Consider the following 23,624-nt stretch of genomic DNA (forward strand, 5'->3'; position numbering starts at 1 on the left):
CAGGGCCAAAGTGCACACAATTATATATAAAAAGAAAAGATTGTAGACAAACTTGCTGCTCCTTCGTGTATGTGACACCACATTACTTTAGTTTTTCTTCCTGTTGACATTTAGCTCTGTTGAATTCCAAATTTTTTTCACTGATTTGCATGATCAATGAACTCAACTATACTACTGTTAAGTCACAGATTTCACAAAAGCATGTTCAGCTCAAAAGTGTTCCCGCATCTGCCTCTACATCCACCTGCTAAAAATATGACATGCACCTCAGGTATGCCATCATCATCATATTTGCATTTTCTCTATACACCTTTTCATTTTACTGAAGCCTCTTCCTGGTCTGAAGTTAGATCTCCATCACACAAGTTCATCAGAAGTTGTATTAAGACTATGGTTCCTCTTCTGGGCTTTTCAAAGTTCAGTAGCTCAGGTAACTGCTTCGTGCTTGGCACGGTGTGGTCAGAAAGGCAAAGAAGTTGAACTGAAAAGCATAAAACATGAGGTAGTGAAACGATGAGGGGAATAAAGGAGCAGAGGAAAATCGATAGGGACATGGAAACAAGGTCAAGTGGTGAAGTTTAATTTCAATATATTAAAGGCATAATTTATTCTAAACAGCAAAATTCACTCTTAGTATCTTCTCACTACAATTCAAAGCAAAGTGTGTGTATACATAATACACAAGTGATGTATTCACAGTACATGGTAGCCTACTTTAAAACCACTGACCAGGCTGGATAAACCCATACTAGAGCCTTAAAATCAGTTGAAGGTAAATATTGGCCTCTGCTTTGGATAACACGCGTAATTTTGCAAATTTGTTTTTCTGCTCTTATTGTGTGTAGAGTGGACAAACAAACACATTTTTTGGATACGGATGGATAACTAAAAAATATATTTCTTTATGGAAAAACATTTGCCTGAACTGATCATGTTGACAGAAGTGCTCTTACTGAGGATGCCGCCCAGCAGTTGTAGTTGTGTCGCCCCCTAATGGCCTGGTTGACTGAGAGAGCATCTGCTACTACAGTCACCAAGTACAGGTGAGGTCATTTTTGGAAATTGAGGAGAAACGAACCTCACACCTGGAGGAGAGGAACATAAAACCTTATAAATATTGATTTACCTCTGAGTGAAATAAGAAAAAAATAAAATCCATGAAGAAAAGATAAAATTAGAAAAAGCAAGACTAGAGGAGAGACAAATGTGGGTTAGGTTTTTTTATTTTTTTTATTATATAAACATCGATTAAAGAAAGATGTTGGTGTCCAATTGTTATAATTTGAACTTTAAGTCACGTACGGTGTCCTTCTTTATTTGTTTATTTAGCAGGGACAATGCACAGCTCATTAGCAGTACCAGAGAAAAAAAATACCACACAATTTCACAACAGTAAAACACAACATAGCATAGTACGACAATAAAATCACAACATTAGGACACCACAACAACAACCCTTTAAATGTTGACCATCATTCATTCATTTGAGCCATGCTTTTTGGTGTGGCCATAATAGAGAAATAGATATACACTGCAATAGATATCTCAAGGTTTAAAATAAATGCTTAGTCAATTTATTAAGCTTTAACCAATCATTAACTAACAGTTAATGAATGTACCCTTATTGAAAAGCACATATTGTTCCTTTTTTATAATTCAACTCGATACAACATGTGTAATGACTGTGGGGGGGGGGGGGGGGGGGGGGGCGTTGGGACACAGGTGCGGACCCAGGGGTGTCTGAAAGTTATCCCCGCAGGGATAACCACTAAATTCCTAATGCGAATATGGGGAAGGGGCTAAAAAAAAACAGAGCTGTAAAGGGCCACACAGGCTACCTTTTAATATAACACACTAAAACAACAAACTAAACCACCACCTTCAAGCAGCTGAAAGCATACACAAAGAACTCAACAGTTTTCGCTCGAAGTCAAAACTCAGAGAACACTAATGCTGTGTCCACACCAAACGCTCCGCACAAACCGCGTGATAATCACAGCGGGACCACACGCGAATAGATGCGTGAGATGAATATTTCCCGCGAATTTCTCGTGTTTGCGCCACGGCAAGCGCATCATTCACGCAGCGCGAGAAGAATTTGCGTCTATTCGCGTCTGTACATTGACTTTGTATGTAAAGTGAACGCCCCTTCCGCCCCAAACGCGTTTGGTGTGGACGCAGCATAAGAGAGAGAGCCTCTCACAAACCCAGAGGGCGAGACAATGAGCAGCCCAGAGCACTGGGTTCTCAGGGCATATATAACCTCTTCACACCTGGGCTCAATTAGCCAATCAGTGCCACACACACCTGATTGTATTGAGTGAATCAGTCACCATTCTCACAGAGCCAAAATATTCCATGCCCTCACGACTGAAATATTCCGTGTCCTCACAACATGTCTCTTTCTTCACTGAAAATGTCATTCTCCGTGTTCACTGGTGGGTTTATGATCACATCTCACTAGCTGCAAACTACTTATGATGCCATAAATCATACTTATGGGGCAATAAAGAAATCCTCACCCTGTCAAATGTGTGTCCCTGCTGCAGTGCAGTTATGGAGGCAGTGAGTTGCTTTAACCAGTGGGTGGCAGTAGTTAAACATGGAGAAAAAGTTAATATCTTTTAAGAGGAAACAGCAGAGTAGAAGGACAAAAGATACAATGGTTGCGTTCCGAATCGCATACTCTTTCTTTTTTCTATTCTACATACTACATCCGACGATAAAGAGAATCTAGTTAGGATGCAGTAGGCATACTATTGGGACATACTTTACTCTCTTATTTCATCATAACATTGCGCCTGGATCTTGCCTCTTGTTTTTATATCCGTCGCATCCCCGTTTGTTTTCATATGGAGGCTTCGTCGATGTGACGTCACTTCACGTGCGCACTGGATTGTGGGTCAGACTCGCCCCAAATAGGATGCAGTTTTCAACACTAGCAATCTTGGCCGCATGAAGTAGGACATCTGGGTACTAACCCTAACCCTAACCATCCTAAATCTGGCCACAAGAATCGGGACATCCTAAATCTTTTTTCTACATACTATATAGTAGAAAGTATGCGATTCGGAACGCAACCAATGTTAAGGCCAAGAAGATGCACTGTGCTGATCAACTATTGCCACTGTTGGTTTACTTGTTTTTACTCATTTATTCTTTAGATTTAATTTTTAATAAGATGAAGGCAGCATTACGGTCTTGATTCAACTGATTTGCTGAATCCTTATACACAGAACTGGCCCAAGCCTTCATGGGGCCCTAAGCAGAATTTAATTAGGGGGGCCCTGTCCAATGTTAGCGCTGCCCAAATGATTGACTATTGTTAAAGGTAATTCACAGACCCAGTGTTTTCTGCTAGTGCCTCCAATTTCCAGTTGGCTGAAAATAGTAGCCAGCCGAGATCCCTTGAGATTTTTTTTAACCTTTTTTAAAGTGAAATGCATGAATCTGGTGCACTTTGATAGGAAAATTAAGAGGCTAAATCTGAGGAATTTTGTGTAAACAAATAATTTTGAGACACTGGGTTGGATGAATTAGAAGCTATTGAAGAAAGACACATGGATTTTCCATAAAAAGATAAAAAAACAAAATAGAATATTATGCAGGGTCCTCTGGGTTGGACTTGGTGCTCTTTTTCTTTTATGGGACATATTTCTCTGCAATATAATGATGATGCAGTGAAAGGAACAGAGCAGAAGAACTCTGTTGTCCAGCTATCTTTTTTTCACAGACGAGGCTGAAATAGACTATATACAGTGCATGGGCAACTGAGGGCAGCCCCATTTATTTATTTTTTAAATAAACTCAATAATGTCTGAATAGATTAAATCATAGTATATTTCTGACATCAGAATACTGAGGAAAGTTGAAAGAATAAAAAACATGTTCATTATTTCCTCTCCTCTCCTCTATGTCACTGCTAAAGGGAGGAGGGGCTGCTACACTGGTCTCAGTGCCAGTCTATGCATTATTAGGCTATGTTATGATTCGTGGCAAACTAAGCTGATTGATTAGATGACAGACAGCTTTATTTTTTTAGCTAGTTAATTGCTGAGCTAGCTTGCTGACGTAATTCACGTCAACTCTGGTCCTCAAGAAATTAGCGTATTTCACCAAAAAGCTTGTCCACCGTGAGTGATGCACCGCGAGTGCATGCTTGTGTTCGTGTATTTGTGCACCGCTTAGAGACACACAGCTCAGCGTGGAGCGGGCAGATTCTTTAAAGAGGACCTATTATACTACTTTTCTGGTCTTAATTTCTTGTTTTACACTGCTATAGAGCAACCTGACACGAATCACATCACAAAAAACTATGTAGATTTTCGGGAAGCTCTTTCTCTTATTTTGGCGATCCAGCACATCCTGTCAACACTTGAGTATGTGTGCTTCGGCAATCTCCGCTCCCTCCGCCTGTGCATCGGCCATCTCCGCTACCCTCCCCCCCCCTCTTGCAAACCCCACTCCGTTGTGATTGGTTACCTTCCTTCCGGAACACTTTCAGTGGCGGGAAGCGCGAGCATGGACCTATAATGGCGCGAGGCAGACGCAAACAGGGAAGTGACAGCATTACCATACATGGAAACATCCGCGTGGTCACGTCACGAATTTTTATGCGATGTCACGAATTATGAAAGGGTAGACCGCTTTGAAGACGTGACTTCTCGACTGGCTAGAATAGTGTTTAGTGCTCTGCACAGACACCCCAGACGGTCAGCAGGGAATACGTCGAAATGCATGTAAGTCATTATTTGATAATTTAGTATGGTTAAGCATGACTATGAATCATCATAACAACGTTTATAGGTCATAAAAGTCAAAAAGCATCATAGGTCCTCTTCAAAGACGCAAGACCTTATTGCGGAATCCCATTTTTGTCTTCTTTCTTCTCTCCTCTCCTGGGGGATATGTCCTCTTTTGGACATGCCTTCTGCATCTTTTAGTTAACCTCGGATTACTTCCCAGATGAACTGATTCAATTATTAGGCTTATTTACTATCCAGACCAAAACATTGAATTCCTTTTTTTGTGTGATTACTTACATTTGCATGGTAATATCAAACATACAAACTCAAAACAAATGAAAAAATAATATATATTTTTTATTAAACCTTATGCTACTCAATAGACTTCTTTCTCTCCGCTGAGCAGACTCTGCTCACTGCATCAATCTTAACTCTGCATCACTCTCCCCCTTCATGTATTCAACCAACAGTTTGCTTTATTGTCTACCCTGTGACTGCCAGTGGCTACATTTAATACAACAAAAAACAGCAAACCTTTACAAAGTATTGTTGTATGTGGGATAGGCAGCCTTCACCCATAGACATCAGTTTTTCTTCAAGACCAATATATTTTCCATTAGCTGTCTAAAGCCCAGTTCAGACCAAAGATTCGCCTTGCAACTGCTTGCAACTGCAACTCCTTGCGACGAGACCGCCGAAACGTTCTAAAACTGGACCTTGCGATTTGACATGTTAAATCTTCTGCGACGCCTTGCAACGGCTTGCAACGCGCTGCGACGAGCAGTTCACACTGCTGCGATTTATCCCCTGCGACGTTCTAAAACCGTCTCGTCGCAAGCAGTTGCAAGGTGAATCTTTGGTCTGAACTGGGCTTAAGAGTTTATTAGCAAAGATGAACTGTGTTCATTGTACTTTCATTCCATTAATTCAAAATAGAAAAACAGACATATTGAATTTAAGCACCTCCAGAAAGTTTGAGATTACCCATTTTGGAATTGCTGTACTTGTCATACATTTACTTCCTTGTTGTGAATAGAGGTTTGGACAGGGATTCGGACAGTGATCTGAGGGGAAGTTATTAAATTATTTGTGCTTTTTTTTTTTTTTTTTTTTTTTTTTATTCGGTTTTGTTTATTTAGTTAACAGCACAGTCATAAAACTCAACATGATTGCGGCTATTCATTTGTGAGACAGAAAAAAAATACTTTTTACAATTTAAATTGGATTAATTATAGTTTTCAGCCAATGCCCAGCTCATTTTGAATTGCTCTCAAGCAACCATTTCCTCTGTGTTTTTGTACCCCAACAAAGCCCTTAAATGTGTAAAATGAATAATTTTGGAAGGATAACAGATATTAAGAGATGTATAACTTTACTGGGCATTTGAAGCCTCCCTTAAAGCCTCTGGAAAATTAGTCTACAATAATAAAAATCGTAATATTATATTTATGGAGGGCTTCATAAGCTTTTACAAAAATCAGATTGAAAATAAATGTTCATAAATATTATAAAACTTAGTTAAAATAATAGCTTTTTTACTGTCTACATCGTTTGACAGGACTCTGTGGGCGTGTCTGTATAAAACGGTCTGTATAAAACGGCCTCCATGGCAACAACAGTCACTGTTTTTATTTAGAATGCTTGGGCAGAGAACTGCTGTGATTGGTTCAAATACTAAATGTGTCATTGGAACCACAGTTTAGCCCGCCTCATCTTAACTGAATTTCTTTTTTGTGAACAATTGTTTTTTATTTCAAATTCACAAAACAAAACATTGTAATAAACATTTTACCCTTTTTTCTTCCCTCCCCCCACCCCGTTTCCCCCCTCCCGCTGGCGGCCCCTATCCCCCCTCCCTCCCTCCCTTTACCTCGGTTTAGCCTTACACTAAAATGTTAACAAATTATGCAATTTCTACTTTTTAAGTAGGTCTGTTATAACAGAGGCAGCCTCTTTCCACATTTCCAACGTAGTGGCCTTAGCTTTGTTTACCCGGGCTGTGGTTATTTGTGCTTTTAACACTAACAATGTCAGGGCTGCTCTCTTAGAAATGCAGGTTAACAATATTTGACATTTAGGTAAAACATCAAACCAGAGCCCTTTAAACACAACTGTTACGGGCCCTTTGCAAAAGACAATGCATGCCAAGCAATGGCTTTTGTCAAACTGGTTTCCCTGCAAGATAGAAAAAAGGCTCCGACAGTCTTTGGGAATTTGTCACACAACATGTTGAAAGGCCCATTTCCTCCACAGCAAAAAAAATGCACTACACTCATCAACAGCAGTGGTAGATATGTATTTTATAAACAGCTAACCGTTTTGATGTTCATTGATGCACTTGAAACCTGTGTGTCTGAGCGTAACCGTATCACAATTTCAACACAATTAAACACAATGTTACAATAATTACTTAGACAAGAGATTTTCTTTTCATAAATTAATTTCTTTCTTTTTTTGCTGGTGAACAACAAAGTGTTTTAATGGTTTCCTGATGGAGTTCCAGACACTTTGTGCAGGACATTTACACTGTGCAGCTTCTTGGGGTCAACAGGGTTGTCATGGTTTCGGATGGAAATAGCAGGGTGTGATGTTTTCAGGTAACACTATAGCCCGCAAGACTTTCTTCAGAAGGAGATAACAAGGGTGTGACGTTCTCCGGCAACACTATACCCACAAGACTTTCTGCATTCTTTAATGTCTGAGTTTAGATATGTTTCCCGCCACAGAATATTTCCTTTCCTTTACTTACTCGAAGTGACTATGACTACGAGTTACGGTACTTTTAAGTGTTTATGTAACACACTACTTTAAATGTTTACGAAACAGTTATTTTTTTACTCTGATGATCATATATGACCTGTAGCAGCAAACAAGACCATCCTGGCCAACTCAGACAAAATGTTTTACGGAAGGAAGACCCAAAAATCCTGTTTCCCAAACGTTATATATTCAAAGTGATGCTTCACCATCATCATTTCGCCCTCATAATATCAAGGTCTGCTTTTTATCTTGATTTAACGCTGAATTTAATTTCCATAGTTAATCAAGATTAATCTAAAGATTTTATCACATGTTTACATTTCTACTACTTCGGATTTTACAACGGTTTTATGTACATATTAAAAATGTAAAGCAATTCTTACCAGTGTATTTTGATTGGAAATAAAAAGAATGCGAATGAAGATACTTCACGAGCTAAACTTTCAGATTTCTTTCAAATCAAAGTGCAATGAGTCCTTGGTAACACAATGTCTAGTTCAAAAATGTAGCTTGCCTTCATCAACAAATAAATGCTACCACAACAGTGTGGTCTTGAGGTAGGTGATGAAGTGCTAATACTATGAAATAAAGTTTTTGGAAGGATTACACTGTTCTACATTGATAAATATACGGCCATGATAAAAAATGGATGACCAAAAAACATAGAACCGCTGCTTTAATGTAAATAAAACCTGTGTTGATCAATCATGCAGAAGACGTTTTGTAAATGTAATTATTTTCTGACAGCCTTTTGCAAAGAAGTGTAGTACAGCAGAAATGTGTTATTGATTTATCACAAAACACCATTATGATCCTGAGCAGTTATTTTCTTTACATATTTATACAGTAACATTTAGGAAAAGTTCTATATAGTTGCTCGGAATTTGATAAATTCAATGCAGTCTCAGTAATTCATTGCCCCATCATTTGCAAGTTGCACCTTTATTATTGTATAAATTTTTATTCTTTGCTGTTTCATTTAAGTATGTCTAATATATTTTTATAAGTATCAATCGTATCAATAAGTATATTTATCAAGTGTTATATTATCGGCAAAAAACTACTGTGAATGGCAATGTCTGTTTTTCTGCATTCTATCAGCTCATGACAAACATCAGCACAATGTTCCAGTAGAACCAGTTGAATCCACGCTGTGGGACTTTCCTCTCATTTTATTGTTTAGTTCCAGGTGACGTTGAAAGAAAGCCATGTGTTCACATCATATCTTCATTCCACGGTAGTTCAATCATTTCTTTTAACACAACATGGTTGTTCCACTCTGGTGAGGATCCTTTAATTATTTAGGCATAGTTCCTGATATGAGAAACATTAAAAAAAAATAACGAGGAACACTCTTTATTTACTGAAATGACATGACATAAAGGACCGGGTCAGACACAACTGAATGGTCTGCATTCAGTTCTGCACAGTCAAGTATATAGATGGAATATGAATAGAACAAATACAGTCATATCTGTTTTTAGTCTATCTAGTTTGTGCAGGAGAGTGGATAATGTTGGCCAAATGTATGAATGTGAAAGGTTAATGATATCAAGTACAACGAACACGTGCAGGGTAAATAATTCACTCCTGAAAATGTAATGTAAGGCTTTCAGTGTTGAGCAGGTTGTTCTGTCTGCACCAGGTCATCACATCAATCTCCCACCTGTAGGCTGACTCATCCAGAGATTAGTCCTGTAAGGGTTGGTGTAGATGGCAAACTTTAGGAGTTTAGCAGGCTGGTCACTGGAGGTGCAGCTGTTGGTTTGGAGGGAGAACAGTATAAGGGCACAGCCTCGAGGGGAACCAATGAGGAGGCCCGGGAGTCTTAAAAGTTTTTCCCACTTTTTCTTGCAGCTTCCCATCACACAGAAAGTGATGTCATCCACTTACAGGTGGGCAGCTTGTCCTGCAAGTGAGCATAGTACTTTACTAAGGTTCAGGAACTTTCGGGGCCACACAACCTGTGACTACTGCGCTTGTGTCGGCCTTTTTTTATTTATTTTTATTTTATTTTAGAGCAGCAACACAGCGTGCTTTGCTTTAGAAAGACTGTCTTTTTTATAAAAAATGTTAAGGTTGTGTTTGTTGTGTTTTGGGAAATCCTGGCGTGTGTAACTAAGCATCCAGAAAAATGAAAAAATAAATCTCAACTTCCATTTGTTAGATGTTCGGAAGATTTTCTAAAGATCTTGGTGATAGCATTTACACATTGCAGGGACTTCTCAACCATGCTATTTCAAAATTCAGGATTGGACCTTTTGACATCAACTTTTCAGCCAATGTGGATGATAAGTCCTAATAGAACATGTATTATATCGCTCATGTGATATGATAGAACACCTCAATAGCACACCTGTACGCAGTTTAACTTATTGAGGTATAATATGATCACATGCAGATTCATGACAGATGGCATAAACACATTTTTTCAAACTGGTTGAGGCGGTACACTTGTAACAGATATGACTTTCCGCCTTGGTAAGCAGAACTTATGACAAACTTAAAAGTATTTTTTCTTCCTGGTTCAAATTCAGATTCCCAGAAGCATGCCATTGTTCCACTGTCAGAGACTGCCAAGCAGGAATGTACAGTAAGTGTGTCTGTGGTGAGGGAGGGAGGGAGGGAGGGAGGGAGGGAGGGAGGGAAGGAAGGATGGGTATAAAGGTCTCATCCTATGCTCAGGACTCCAAACCTGTCTCAGGAGATCACAAGTCAAGGTGAGTTTGAACATCTCTCAGGCTTTTTCAACTATGTGGGTGGAAACTCCTTTCACAATGACCAACATTTATTTAATCTCTCTGTGTCATACAGAGAGATTAAATACTGATGCTTTTATTTTCTTAAACGCTGAACACGCTGAATTTAAGTCATGTAGAGATAATTGAGTGATTGCTTCTAAAAAAAAATAATTACAGATTAGTTTCATGTATAATGAAAAAAAAGCACTGTTGATAATTATATGTTGATGATCATGTTTAATGAATTGGTTTTCTGATTACAGTGTTGCTTCTGGACGCCTTCACACACCAGAATGTTTTCAGTACTGTTCTTCGCCGTGCTTTTCGTCAGTTGCCTGGCAGGACGTAAGAAGTTCAGCCATCTGTTGAGTCCTTCTGACACCAGATCTATACTTGATGATACAAATATTGAGTTGAGTTGAGTCAACAAGCAGTGGTTTCATAATGTTCTTTACATTATTAATCTTTTCCTCTACAGCTGGCATGGTGAACTACTCCTACTCCGTGGCTGTTGGTACTGGTGCTGGCACGTCCTTCTCCACCGTTGGACAGGGAAGGATCACGGCCGTCCGGGTCTGGGAGGCTAATAACGCTTACATCACTGGGTCAGTCTCTATGTCTTCTTGTTCGGATGTATTTATGTGATTAACGGCCATGAGAGCCGTTTCGTTTACTGCCCTCATCTATTCTGATATAATCTGTGGTATATAACAGCTGTGTTTTCTCTCTCTTGTGTCTGTCTTTGTAGATTCCAGCTGCGCTACGGTTACATTTGGTCGGCAAGGGTTGGCCGTGAACTTGGCCCAGCGAATGAGATTGAACTGTTTGAGGGAGAGAAAATAATTCAGGTCAGAAATTAAACCGATTCTAAAATATTAGTCTGTTATTGATCGGAAGTCTGATAAGACCATTTTGTCTCAGAAAACTAACGATTCCTTTGTCATGACTAAATAAAAAACATTATGTGTTCACACTGTCATATTTTAGATTTCTGGAAAATATCACTCCAACTACATCTATCAGCTGAGATTTGTGACCTCCTTGGGGCGCTCTCTGACTGTCGGCCAGCCAATCACGGTATTTACCTTCTACCTTTTTAGTTTTGGCCTCACAATTATTAATAATCATGATAATTTATAACTTTTTTTTTTTGCATTTGTTACAGACCTCCTTTAACTTCTACCCAAAGCATCAGGACTCAGAGCTCAGACTGCTGAGTGGCCGCTTCAATAGTGCTGGGATCGTTTCACTGGGAGCTCACTGGGGATCAATCTATATCGACCAAGGCAACAGCACCGATAGCTCATAATGGACGTCTGGAAAAACTGATTAAGATGTTGATTCATAAATGTGAATGATCAACCTTTTTATGGCACATGAGCACATATCATGTACTACACTTTTTGGTATCAAATGAAGGTTCTTTAATTAACTGCATTTTGCACATCTGCTGCGTTGAAGGAAACAAGGAGATTTCTCTCACTTGGAATGCTATAGCTCTAAGAATTGCAAGTGAATATACAAATGTCTTTTTGATGTATACTTCTGTATGATTGTAATTGTAATTAAATTGAAATATAAAATAATTTTTCATGCAACAAACTCTTGTATTTCATTAAAGGAAAGATTTTGACTTGTGACCTTGTGGCAAATATGCACAAAAAAAAACAAGAGAGCAAGAGGTACTTGGTTGTATACATTAATAATGAAGAAAAACATTTGAAAATCATTTGATACTCAAACTTTTAAAAAGATTGTAGACACACTGGCTGCTCATTCATGTGGGTGAAACCACAGTTAAACCTGTTTGTCCTGTTGACATTTAGCTTAGTTTTTAAACTGACTTTTTCAATGAACTCGACTTTAGTACAGTTTAGTCACACATTTCACAAAAGCTTGTTCAGAGCAAAAGTGTCCCCCCTCTGCCTCTAGATCTAGCTGCCTGCAAGGCATGACATACAACCATAGTAAAAGTATTTCTATACAAGTTTTCATTTGACTGAAGCCTTGGTCGAAGTTGGATCTCCATCAGACCTGTTCCTCAGATGTTTCATTCCATCAGTATGTACAGGTAGTGTCCCTCTTCTGGGTTTTCCAGATACGGTAGCTCAGGTAACTGCTTCCTGCATAGCACAGTGTGGTCAGAAAGGCAAAGAACTGAAGAGCATGATAGGCGGGGTTGAAAGGATGAGGGGAATAAAATGGAGAGAGGAAAATAGATAGGGACAGAGAAACAAGGTCAAGTGGTGCAGTTTAATGTTAAACTTCACACAGTATCTTCCCACTACAAGTCAAAGCAAAGTGTGTGTATAAATAAAACCCATGTAATGTAGCCACAGTGCATGGTAGCCTACTTTAAAACCACTGACAAGGATGGTGACTCACACATGATCAAAACGTTTTAGTCAGAAGTAACAACAATAAGCCTGAAACTACTGAAGTCTAATATTATGAACTAAAGGACATCACCTTATTTTAGTGACGCTGTATTATTGTTGTATTATATTAAGCGTTTTTTTTTCTTAATAGACGCTCATTAACATTAATAGGCTTTATTTAGACTATTTAACTGTTAATATTATCATAGGTAACTGCACTTAACAATTCACAAAAAGTTAATCATCTTATTTGCAGCTCCCGGATCTAAAGCGAGAACAATGCGTTATTAAAGGTTAAAGGTAACATATTATGCACTTTGCTGTCAATTTTATATGGTCTAAGTAGTCCCTAATACTTATTTTTTTAGATGTTTGCTGAAAAACCCATTCAGATCATTTATTGTAGCAAGCCTCTATACCCTGATTGTCCTCTGGTCTCAGGATGACCTATATTTGTGCGATCTGGCTGGCCCCTCCCACCTCTCTGCCGGGCTTTCTTTATATGGCCATGGGGCTCTCCCACCGTCTCTGCCGTGCTCTCGCGATACTAGAGAGACACTACGTGAGTCGTGACTGCGAGTGTTTACTAGGAGGCTCCGGGCCGGAGCTAAGCTAAGAGAACAGTTTGACATGACCTGACATGATGACATGATTAAAACCAGTGAAAACAGTAGCTTCAAAGTTTGATTTCTAAAAACGAGTCATTTTCAGACTGCTGTGGGGAGTATAAACAGCGTGTTATGAGCAAAACTTGGTGCTACAACAGAAGCTACATGGGCGCTAACGCTAAAAATAAGACTCAGACGATAAAATAAACTAAAAGTACCACACAAATCAGTGAAAAAAATATTTTCAAAATTGACTTCCACACTATTAAGTTACAATCCTTTGTCCTGATAAAAACGAGGCATTTCCAGACTAGTGTGGGTAAAATAATTATGTTTTTATGAGCAAAAGCTGAATGCTTGTCCCAAAGCTAAATAGCTATACACCAGTCAGGGAAAAATACCAATAAAAACATTTCTTTCAGTTTCACTGTTTGCAAAAACCCACAAGTAGCTTCCTATCCGTTGTGTTATTAAAAACGAGGCATAGACTGCTGTGGCTAAGATAAATTAGTGGAGTATGAGCAAAAGCATTCTGTGTTGGTGTATTTAACATTCAGGCTGTAGGCTATGGGCATCTTGTCGCTTAGCGGGGAAAGCAACATGGCTGTCGGTCGGAAAATTTTCCACAAGATCTCATGGGATCTCGGGCACGGGATCTCGGGGCCGTGGACCAATAAGAAATGGGGGGGGGGGGGGTTATCATAGACTACTGCACGGTGGACATTTCTGGTTACTAATGTGGGGGGGATGCATCGGAAGCATGGACATATTTAGAAAATATGGGGATGTGGCTGTGCAGTTTATGACGTCATAAACCGCGAGAATTATGAACGGAGTATATTGGGGGGGAGGGGTGGGGGTTTCAGAGAGGGGGAGAGTGAGAAAAGGAGAGATTGTTTTTTTTTAAATATTTTGGCAGTCTCTAGGCACACCGTGGCCTCATGGATATGTTAGAACACATTTAAAAAGTGCATTTAGCATAATATGTGACCTTTAATACCTCCTGTACTGTGAATTATAATCATTTGACATCTATGTTTTCGCATCTCCCAAACATGCTGAAGCAAGTGTGTCCTTGTTGTGTGTAGTGTGGACTTACAAATACAAATAAAAATAGACAGTTGCAAAATCTTCCTTTTTTGACAAACATTAGCCTGACAGAAGTGCTCTTACTGAGGATGCCGCCCAGCAGTTGTAGTTGTGTCGCCCCCTAATGGCCTGGTTGACTGAGAGAGCATCTGCTACTGCAGTCACCAGGTACAGAGCCGTGGCACTACAGTTAAAACACAGTGACTGGAGGAAAGGAAGACACAAAGTAAATGATGTATACACAATACAAAGCAGTCAGACTATTATGTGTTGAAACACAAAGTTAGATGAAAAAAAGGGTGCATGTGTGTGCGTGTGAGCATGCGTTCGTGTGTTACCAGTGTAGTCCAGGGGACCTGTGGTTTCCTGTTGTGGGCTCCAGTCAGGTAAATTAAAAACAGGCAAATGGTCAGAACCCAGTAGAGGACAGCAACAAACATCACCCAGCAGAGAGCAGACAGATGAAAGTACTCTGTGCCCCCCACCAGAATCCACACCAGCATACCACACACCTGGAGGAGAGGAGAGGAGACTTTAACAAACTACTTCTTTTACTTCTCAATGAGAAAATGGTCTTGGATTTCTCCAATGCCTTTCACACAATCCAGCCTATACGCCGCTGCATGAAAAGCTCCAAGAGAGGCAGGTAGATGCCTCAACAATGTCCTGGATTATGACCTGACGGACAGACCACAGTTTGTGCGGCCGAGGATGCATGTCTGAACAGGTGAATAGCAGCACAAGAGCATCGCAGGGGACCGTCCTCTGTGTGTGTTTGTGTGTGTGTAGGTGTGTGTGTAGGTGTGTGTGTTTGTGTGTGTGTGTAGGTGTGTGTGTGTGTGTGTGTGTGTGTGTGTGTGTGTGTGTGTGTGTGTGTGTGTGTGCGTGCATGCGTTGGGGTATTTTTCCACTGACCGACTCACACACACAGTACATATCTACACTGACTACAACATTATTTTCTTCAATTAAAAACTGACAGAGAAATTCAGGACAAAGTCTGCAATGTTTTCCCTAGTTAAATGTGGTGAGTAGCTTTGTCACTTTCCGCCCCAACACTAATCCCAACACGCCCTTCCTGTTTCACAACAAAAGATTCCTGCCGGATGTTTTATGTCGCAGGAAGACAATTTCTGGTGGTGCGAAATATGACTTGAAGCAGGGTTGGTTTCTTTTCAAATTAAATATTATGGGTTACCAATTTAACATCATAATCTGCCAGGTATTTTCAGAGCAGCTGTCATATTCATTTAACCCCCAAACCAGAATCTGTTAAAGTACCACTTTAAGAATTTGATTTCTATTGTCTCATCATCATCTAATGTGTATGTGGTTTCAAGGAATGCATGGTTTGATCCCATAATCTGTTATTTAAAAGGGGGAAACAGCTTTGTAGAGTGTCTACAAGTACATTCAAATTATTTTAGAACTTGCTGAAATCAGATTAATCCTACTGGGGCCTTCCCAGATTCTGCATGGCAGCCATCCAGACTGTGTTTAGAATAAGCCTGTCCTCACTCCTTCCCTCAGCTGATTTGGGAAGGAAGAGACACAATGAGGGAAATAATTGAGGAAGAGATGCTTTGCTTGCTGTGTTTTGGGTTAACTTCCTATTTTCATAGAAAATAGTTCCTAACACTTTAATTATATTGTATGTAGTCTAAGAATACGACTAATTCATTACTTAGTCATTATGCATTTTAGATGTATTCTATAGAAACAAATAGGTATTGATGAATCTCTTTTGTTCTAACACAAAACCTGCCTTTGTGTGTGTGTGTGTGTGTGTGTGTGTGTATGTGTGTGTGTAGACTCAAAATGGACAAAACAGATTAATTTGTCTTTAGTCTTTACTTATGTGTGTATCTGCATCACTTCAGAAGCACACACCTATCAGCCCAGGAATAACCACTATAACTGTCTGTACGTACTTTTATAATGTATTATTAATGTCTCTCATAAGCATCATAATTGTAACCTTCTGATAATGATAACCACATTTATAATCAGTCATTCTAATGGTAACTTTGTTTTTAACTCTGTGTGATAATAAAAGTTCCATATCAGAACTACTGAGTATTTCCTAATGATACAGTCTTCAAACATTGATCATCCTTAAATCCATATTCACACTTACTATCTCAGTCAGGAGGAGTATTCCTCTGGCTGTTGTGGTGAAGTGCTGGTCGAAGGCCAAGGTGGAGGTTGAGCTGTTGCATTCTGGTCCTGAGGGAGTCCTGCTGGTGGACACCACGGTGGTTCTGTCCATGGTGCACTGACACACACAGCCTGCGTGCTCTCTGTCAGGTTGTCTCTGTTGCAGAGGAAGTTGTGTTCCTGTCCCTGACTCCAACAAGGCCACCCCTCTTTGAGCTGACAAATACTGTACACCAGCTGACTTTTTACCAACGATTTCCAACATTTAAATTGTGCCTGTCTCATTTGCCTTCATTTAGAAATCACTGCCTCAAGAAAAGTTAACTTTTTTTTCTAATCAATATTTAAAAGGTTTACAAATGTACACTGAAGGGCCCATTTGGTACTTATTATTGATGATCTGTGTCCTTTTATGATTAATTAAATTAATTGACATTCATTTTTGTAAAATTTTGAAATGATTTGGTCTGACCTAAATGATTTGGATGAATTTGTGTTCCCCTCTACATAATGAATGGGGGGGAAATAATCACATTTGTTAAGGGTGTCCACTAAAGTGCATGTCCCTATTCTTTCATATCTCATACATACAAATAAAGCAAGCTTTTTTAGGAAGGTGTACTAAAAACACAGAATCTGCACTGAAGTTATAAATAATGTAAGCCACTTGTCGACGGGCGACTGTGGCTCAGTTGGTAGAGCGGGTCGGCTGATGATCAAAGGGTTGGAGGTTTGATCCCCGCCCTGCCACCTGTGTCATGGTTATTGTGTCCTTGGGCAAGACACTTCACCCACTTTGCCTCGTGTAAATGGCGATAGTTAGCCTGCAATCGGTGTATGAATGTGTGTGTGAATGGTAACGTGGGAAAGGAAAACAGGTCTCCCTTGTAAAAGAGTCTTTGGTCTCAATGGGATTTACCTGTATAAATAAAGGTTAAAAAAAAAAAAAAAAAAGATGTGCTCACATCAGACATGACTCTCTCCCCAGCCGCACTTGCGAGCAAAACTTGATTGATGACATGGTCGATTGGAGTTGCTCTAAAGTTATTTGAGAGCTTTTCCTAATCATTGAATACAGCTCCAGCTCCCTCCTACCTTACTCCTGCTAGAGCCAATACAAAACTTTACCATGTCTCCTTTTACATTTCCCATCATTTGGTGCCATTGTTTGTCCCAGCAGTATACTGCCTTCATAAAGCAATTGTGATATTTCAGTTAATCATTTGTGATTTGAATTGCATGTGTCAGTTGCATGGTCCAGTTATGCCACCCTGTGGATAAGTGAGGCCAGCTGTGTTGGCCACCTAGAGAAACATCTATTGTATGGAAGTGACCTCTGTTCAAATGTCTGTCAAATAAGAAAAGATTCAGTTGAAAATAAGTTTTAAGATATTTCTTACTCACTTACTAAATATTTGATGAAATTTAGTTTATAGGGGAGAACGGGGGAATCTGAGGCATCGGGTAATGTGAGCCACCCCCTGTATCTAGGCAACGGAAAACATTTGTTGTCATGTGAGATATATGTTTTCAAGCCCCTCTCATTTCCACATGGCCCTGAAAGAGAGGACCTCATGGTGCTGTGATAAGCATGTTTTTTTCACCAAAATAGGTATTTTGCATGTAAAAGTAAATTATCTTGCTGTCAACTTGATCAACTGTTGTGCCCAAGCAAATGTATTCACGTAGAAAAACTTATATCGTACGTGTTGATGAACTACCAACATATAAAAACCATGTGATTATTAGCTAAAGATTAGCCTGAAATGCTAAGAGAGGTAGTTTTTTCTCAAATTGTGGTGGTGGGGGAAAGTGAGCCAAATGCTGTGGGGGAAAGTGAGACAGTGTCTCACCATGAGGCACAAGTTAAGTTTAGTCTTAAACATATTCTAATGTAATATGACATAACATATATTTTATTTTAATGTCATACACATTGTAGAAAAGCCATCATGCCAAGGAAATACACCAGGAAGACGACCTGGGGCAACCACAAGGAAAGAGCACCTTCTCATCTTTCCCTGTAACCTTCAGGGCTGGAATGTAGAGTAGGCCTAGTTGTAGAGTATGACAGGCTGATGTTATAATCCAGTTGGGTCTTCTCCTGTGTTCTGAGTCCCAGGCTGTTCTCGCTGGTTCTGATTTTCCTATGCTTTGACCCCCAGACACTAGCTGGCTCTAAGGGTCCTGTGTTCTGACCCCCAGACTGTGTTCAATCTAACTGGTTCTATCTTTCATTTGAATCTTATTAAAACCTTTTGAATTATAATATGTTGTATTTGATTTTGTTCAGAGTTATTTTCAAGTGTTTAGAAAATTTGCTTCGCTTAATCGACCAAACCCCATCATTCTTTTACTAGTCCGACAATACCAATTGGACAATTTTTAGACACCTTAGGAATAAGTGCACAGCCATGGTCAGGAAAGCCAAATCTGAATACGACCTTGAATTAATCTCAAACTGCTACTCTAACCCTGCACTATTTTGGAAAGCTGTGAACTATAATAAAAACAATTCTAGCACAGTTCCCACTCAGATCAAATTAAATGGTCATACTCTCAATGATCAAAAAGAGATTGGCTTAGCTTTTAATAAACATTTTGTAGCTACTGGTCAACTCTTTCAGAATGGAGGATATAGGCCTTCTACCACCAGTAGTAACGTACCGCCTGTCTCTCAAACTCCTCTTTTCAGCCTTGATCTTCTTCCCACAAGTGTTGTTGTAGATGCGCTCCTCGCCATCAACCCCAAGAAGTACATGGGAGAGGACAATTTGGACCCGTTTTCAATCAAGCTCTCTACACATATAATATCAAAACAAATTACCCATATTTTTAATCTTTCCATCTCCTCTGGAATAGTTCCTAAAATTTGGAAAAAAGCTCATGTAATTCCTTTACATAAAGGTGGTGACAAAAATAATCTTAATAACTACAGGCCAATTTCCAAACTCCCATGCCTCGCAAAAATTCTAGAATCACTTATTAATAATCAGTTAAAAACATTTCTAACTAGTGCTTCCATTTTGAGCCCATTCCAATCTGGTTTTAGGGCAGGTCACAGTACTGTCTCTGCTGTGACTTTGGTTGTAGACAACATTGTTACAGCATTAGACAAGAAAAAGCACTGTGCAGCACTTTTTATTGATCTTTCAAAGGCCTTTGATACTGTTGACCACCATTTGCTTTTACAGAGGCTGCATGACATTGGCTTTGATCAGTCTGCATGTAGCTGGTTTAGGGATTATCTCTCTGATAGACAGCAGTCAGTTAAACTGGGAAGATACCAGTCTGAGTTTTTAACTGTTACAAATGGTGTCCCACAGGGCTCAATTTTAGGTCCAGTTCTTTTCACAATTTATATAAATAACATTGTTTCATCGCTAATAAACTGTCACGCCCATCTATACGCTGACGACACAGTACTGTATTGCATTTCCGATTCGGTGCACCAATCTATTGAGAACCTACAAAGCTCTTTTAACACCCTGCAGGATTGTCTAGTGGACCTCAGGCTTGTTCTTAATACAGACAAAACCAAATATATGTGTTTCTCCAGAGCAAAAACTATATATTTTAATGATCTTATTATTCACACAAATAATGGATCTCATATTGAAAGAGTCACTGAATATAAATATCTTGGCATCTGGATAGATGAAAAACTCTCTTTTACATTTCACATAAAAAATCTTGTCTGTCGTCTGCGACAAAAGATTGGATATTTTTATAGGAATAAAGCCACCTTCCCGTTGTTCAGTAGGAAAAGGATTATTGAGGCAGTTTTTATGTCTGTCCTTGATTACGGTGATGTGGTCTACCGGCATGCATCACATTCATGTCTAAAACTCCTAGACTCAGTTTTTCACTCTGCTTTAAGGTTCATCACAGGAGATGCTTATGACACACACCATTGTCTTTTATATGAGAAGGTTGGGTGGCCCTCCCTTAAAGAGAGACGTGATGCACATTGGCATGTTTTTATTTACAAAGCCTTGACTGGGAAGCTTCCTCGTTATTTAACAGAAATGCTGCTTGTTTCAGATGGGCTTTATCAGACCCGCTCCACTGACATGCTTATGCTTTATGTCCCACAAGCCCGGTCTGAGCTGGGAAAGACAGCTTTTAGCTTCAGTGCACCTGACTCCTGGAACAACTTACAGCTAAAAATTAAACTAAATACATTCATATCCTTTGGCCAATTTAAACAGACTATCTTGGATCTGCCAAACTCTACTTGTAACTGTTTTAATTAGACTATATTGTACTGTATGCCTTTTAATTGCTGCCACTCTTCCCCACTCTGTAAATGTTTCAATCGTTTTGTTTTTTCTTCTCTTCACTTGTTGTGTATTTGATGTTTTTGCATTGAATATTTTGTTTGTATTGTTGTTTTGAATTTGTTTTGACTCGACGTCATTGAAAATGAGGGTCACCCCTCAATTGGTCTCTCGAGGATAAATAAAAGTCAAATGAAATGAAAATTAAAAATTAGTTCTGGAATGTGTGGCTAGCTTTCAGGATTCTTACTGTTACAATATGTGTTGTTATGGTAGTTTCAGAGTGGAAAAAGTAAGTGGATCAGTTTACTCCACAGCTGGGGTAAAGTGAGCCACATGACAACTTTTTTTAAAACAATCATATTTTCACTGCCCTTTGTCTTGAAAAAATTCTGCTAATGCCCATTTCTAGGAAACATCCTGAATTAATGGGAAATGTGTAAATTTGAGTGATAAATCATTTTAGCTCGCTTAGAGGGGAGCAAATGTAAAAAGTGGCTCAGATTACCCCGTACTCCCCTATATATATATATATATGTTTTAGATCATCAAACTAATTTTAATTTTAATCAAAGATAACCTGAGTAAATACCAAATGCAGTTTTTAAATGATGATTTAATTTATTAAGTGTAAAAATCTATTCAACCGTACCTAGCCCTATGTGAAAAAGTAATTGCCCCCTTTAATAAATCAATCAATTGACCACATATTTTGGAATGTTGGGTTTAATTTAATGACAACACCCAGGCCTGATTACTGCCAGACCTGTAGAATCTATAAATCACATAAATAGAACCTGTCTGACACAGTGAAGTTGACTAAAAGATCTCAAAAAGCAGCACATGATGCCACGATCAAAAGAAATTCAAGAACAGATGAGAAACAAAGTCATTGTTATCTATAAGTCTAGAAAGGATTACAAAACCATTCTAAGGCTTTGGGACTCCAGCAAACCACAGTGAGAGCCATAATTTATGAATGGAGAAAACTTGGAACAGTGGTGAACCTTCCCAGGAGTGGCCAGCCTTCCAAAAACCCTCCAAGAGCTCATCGACGACTCATCCAGGAGGTCAGAAACGAACCCAGACTAAAGAACTGCAGGCCTCACTTGCCTCAGTTAAGATCAGTGTTCATGATTCCACCATAAGACACTTGGCAAAAATGGGATCCATGAGAGAGTTCCAAGGCGAAAGCTTCTGCTGACCAAAAAGAACACAAAGGCTTGTCTCACATTTGTCAAACAACATCTTGATGATCCCCAAGACCTTTGGGGAAATATTCGATGGACTGACGAGTCAAAAGTGGAACTTTTTGGAAGGCCTGGTTCCTGTTACATCTGGGGTAAAGCTAACACAGCATTCCACCATAAGAACATCATACCAACAGTCAAACATGGTGGTGGTGGTGTGATGGTCTGGGGCTGCTTTGCTGCTTCAGGACCTGGATAGCTTGCCATAATTGATGGAACTATGAATTCTGCTCTCTACCAGAACATCATGAAGGAGAATGTCCGGCCATAAGTTTGTCACCTCAAGCTCAAGAGAACTTGGGTGATGCAGAATGGCTCAGAAAAAACAAAATAAAATGTTTGGAGTGGCTTAGTCAAAGTCCGGACTTAAAACCGATTGAGATGCTGTGGTGTGACCTTAAACAGGCAGTTCATGTTTGGAAACCCTCCAATGTGGCCGAATTAAAAAATTCTGCAAAGAAGATAGGGCCAAAATTTCACCAGAGCGATGTAAAAGACTCATTGCCAGTGATCACAAACATTTGGTTGCAGTTGTTGCGGCCAAGGGTGGCAAAACCAGTTATTAGGTCTAGGGGGCAAATACTTTTTCACATGGGTGTAATAGGTTCTGGTTAACAATTTACATTCAATAAAAAGAATGAAAATTCAAAAGCTGTATTCTGATTTCAATTGAGTTGTCTTTGTCTTAAATTACAAATTGTTTGATGATCTGAAACAAATAAGTGTGACAAACAAGCAAAAACAGAAGAATTTAGAAAGGGGGCAAATACTTTTTCACAGCACTGTATATATATATATATATATATATACATATACATATATATATATATATATATATATATATATATATATATATATATATATATATATATATATATATATATATATATATATATAGGGGAAGGTGGGGTGATTTGTGCAACTTTTTACTCAAAGTGATTTTAAAGTCAGGCCTTGACAGTTATGTCTCCAACTCAAATATGTACATATATTTCAGGATGTTGTGCATCCCTGGCAATAAAAACTTTGGATCTGGAATAAACTGTTTAAAAAATATAGCTTTCGGAAAAAAAGTTGTCTTGTCGCACAAATCACCCCACTACGTGGGGTGATTTGTGCGTCATTGTGTCACAATGACAAAGTCACCATCATCATCTTTCTGGCCATCTGAACTCTCATCAGTGGTGTCGTTAAGTGGAATTGAGATGTCACCCTCTTCTGAGCTACTGTAGACAATCACTTTCTTTTGGTGACCAGCGTATACAGCCATGCCACTGGCACAACTCTCAGAAATGTACTTTGCACTAGTTGCTCCGTGCTTGTGGAACCAACTGCCACCTGACAAATGTGATTCCCCCTACATTTCTGCCTTTAAATCAAGGCTCAAAACCCATATGTACACCCTGGTGTTTCCTCCCCATTAACCTCTGCACTACTTACTTACCTCTGCACTACTATCTGTGTTTATGTGGATGTATGGGCTTTACGTCTTTTATTTTGGTTATTGTTATTTTACCTTCATTGTTTACCTACTGAATGCACTATGTACAGCACTTTGGACAGTGCAAACTGTCATAAATGTGCTTTTATAAATACATTTTACTTACTTACTTACT

General features: G+C 39.1%; 2 protein-coding genes across 2 annotated transcripts; one reads left to right on the plus strand and one right to left on the minus strand.

Annotated features, from left to right (window-relative positions):
• Nucleotides 1–10,203: 10,203 nt before the first annotated feature.
• On the plus strand, nt 10,204–11,848 carry LOC307259335 (zymogen granule membrane protein 16-like). Its single transcript, XM_080039139.1, has 6 exons — nt 10,204–10,225; nt 10,510–10,591; nt 10,725–10,851; nt 10,995–11,094; nt 11,234–11,323; nt 11,412–11,848. The coding sequence occupies exons 2-6, from the start codon at nt 10,540–10,542 to the stop codon at nt 11,553–11,555; spliced, it is 513 nt and encodes a 170-aa protein (XP_079895265.1). The 5' UTR covers nt 10,204–10,225; nt 10,510–10,539; the 3' UTR covers nt 11,556–11,848.
• Nucleotides 11,849–11,989: 141 nt separating this feature from the next.
• cmtm8b (CKLF-like MARVEL transmembrane domain containing 8b) lies at nt 11,990–16,590 on the minus strand (the record flags this gene model as incomplete). The annotated part of the gene is made up of 4 exons (XM_080038842.1): nt 11,990–12,403; nt 14,406–14,525; nt 14,660–14,833; nt 16,459–16,590. 4 exons carry the CDS (start codon nt 16,588–16,590, stop codon nt 12,305–12,307), a joined length of 525 nt encoding a protein of 174 aa, XP_079894968.1. The 3' UTR covers nt 11,990–12,304.
• Nucleotides 16,591–23,624: the final 7,034 nt, after the last annotated feature.

Source organism: Ammodytes marinus, assembly GCF_949987685.1.
Source record: "Ammodytes marinus genome assembly, chromosome: 13".
In the NCBI taxonomy this organism is placed as follows: Eukaryota; Metazoa; Chordata; class Actinopteri; order Uranoscopiformes; family Ammodytidae; genus Ammodytes; species Ammodytes marinus.

What these genes read in the sequence shown, in the direction of transcription:
- LOC307259335 (XM_080039139.1), top strand. Translation starts at nt 10,540, where the DNA reads ATGTTTTCAGTACTGTTCTTCGCCGTGCTTTTCGTCAGTTGCCTGGCA. An exon ending in CGTCAGTTGCCTGGCAGGAC is followed by an intron (nt 10,592 to 10,724) that starts GTAAGAAGTTCA and finishes TTTCCTCTACAG; the next exon opens with CTGGCATGGTGAACTACTCC. An exon ending in AATAACGCTTACATCACTGG is followed by an intron (nt 10,852 to 10,994) that starts GTCAGTCTCTAT and finishes CTGTCTTTGTAG; the next exon opens with ATTCCAGCTGCGCTACGGTT.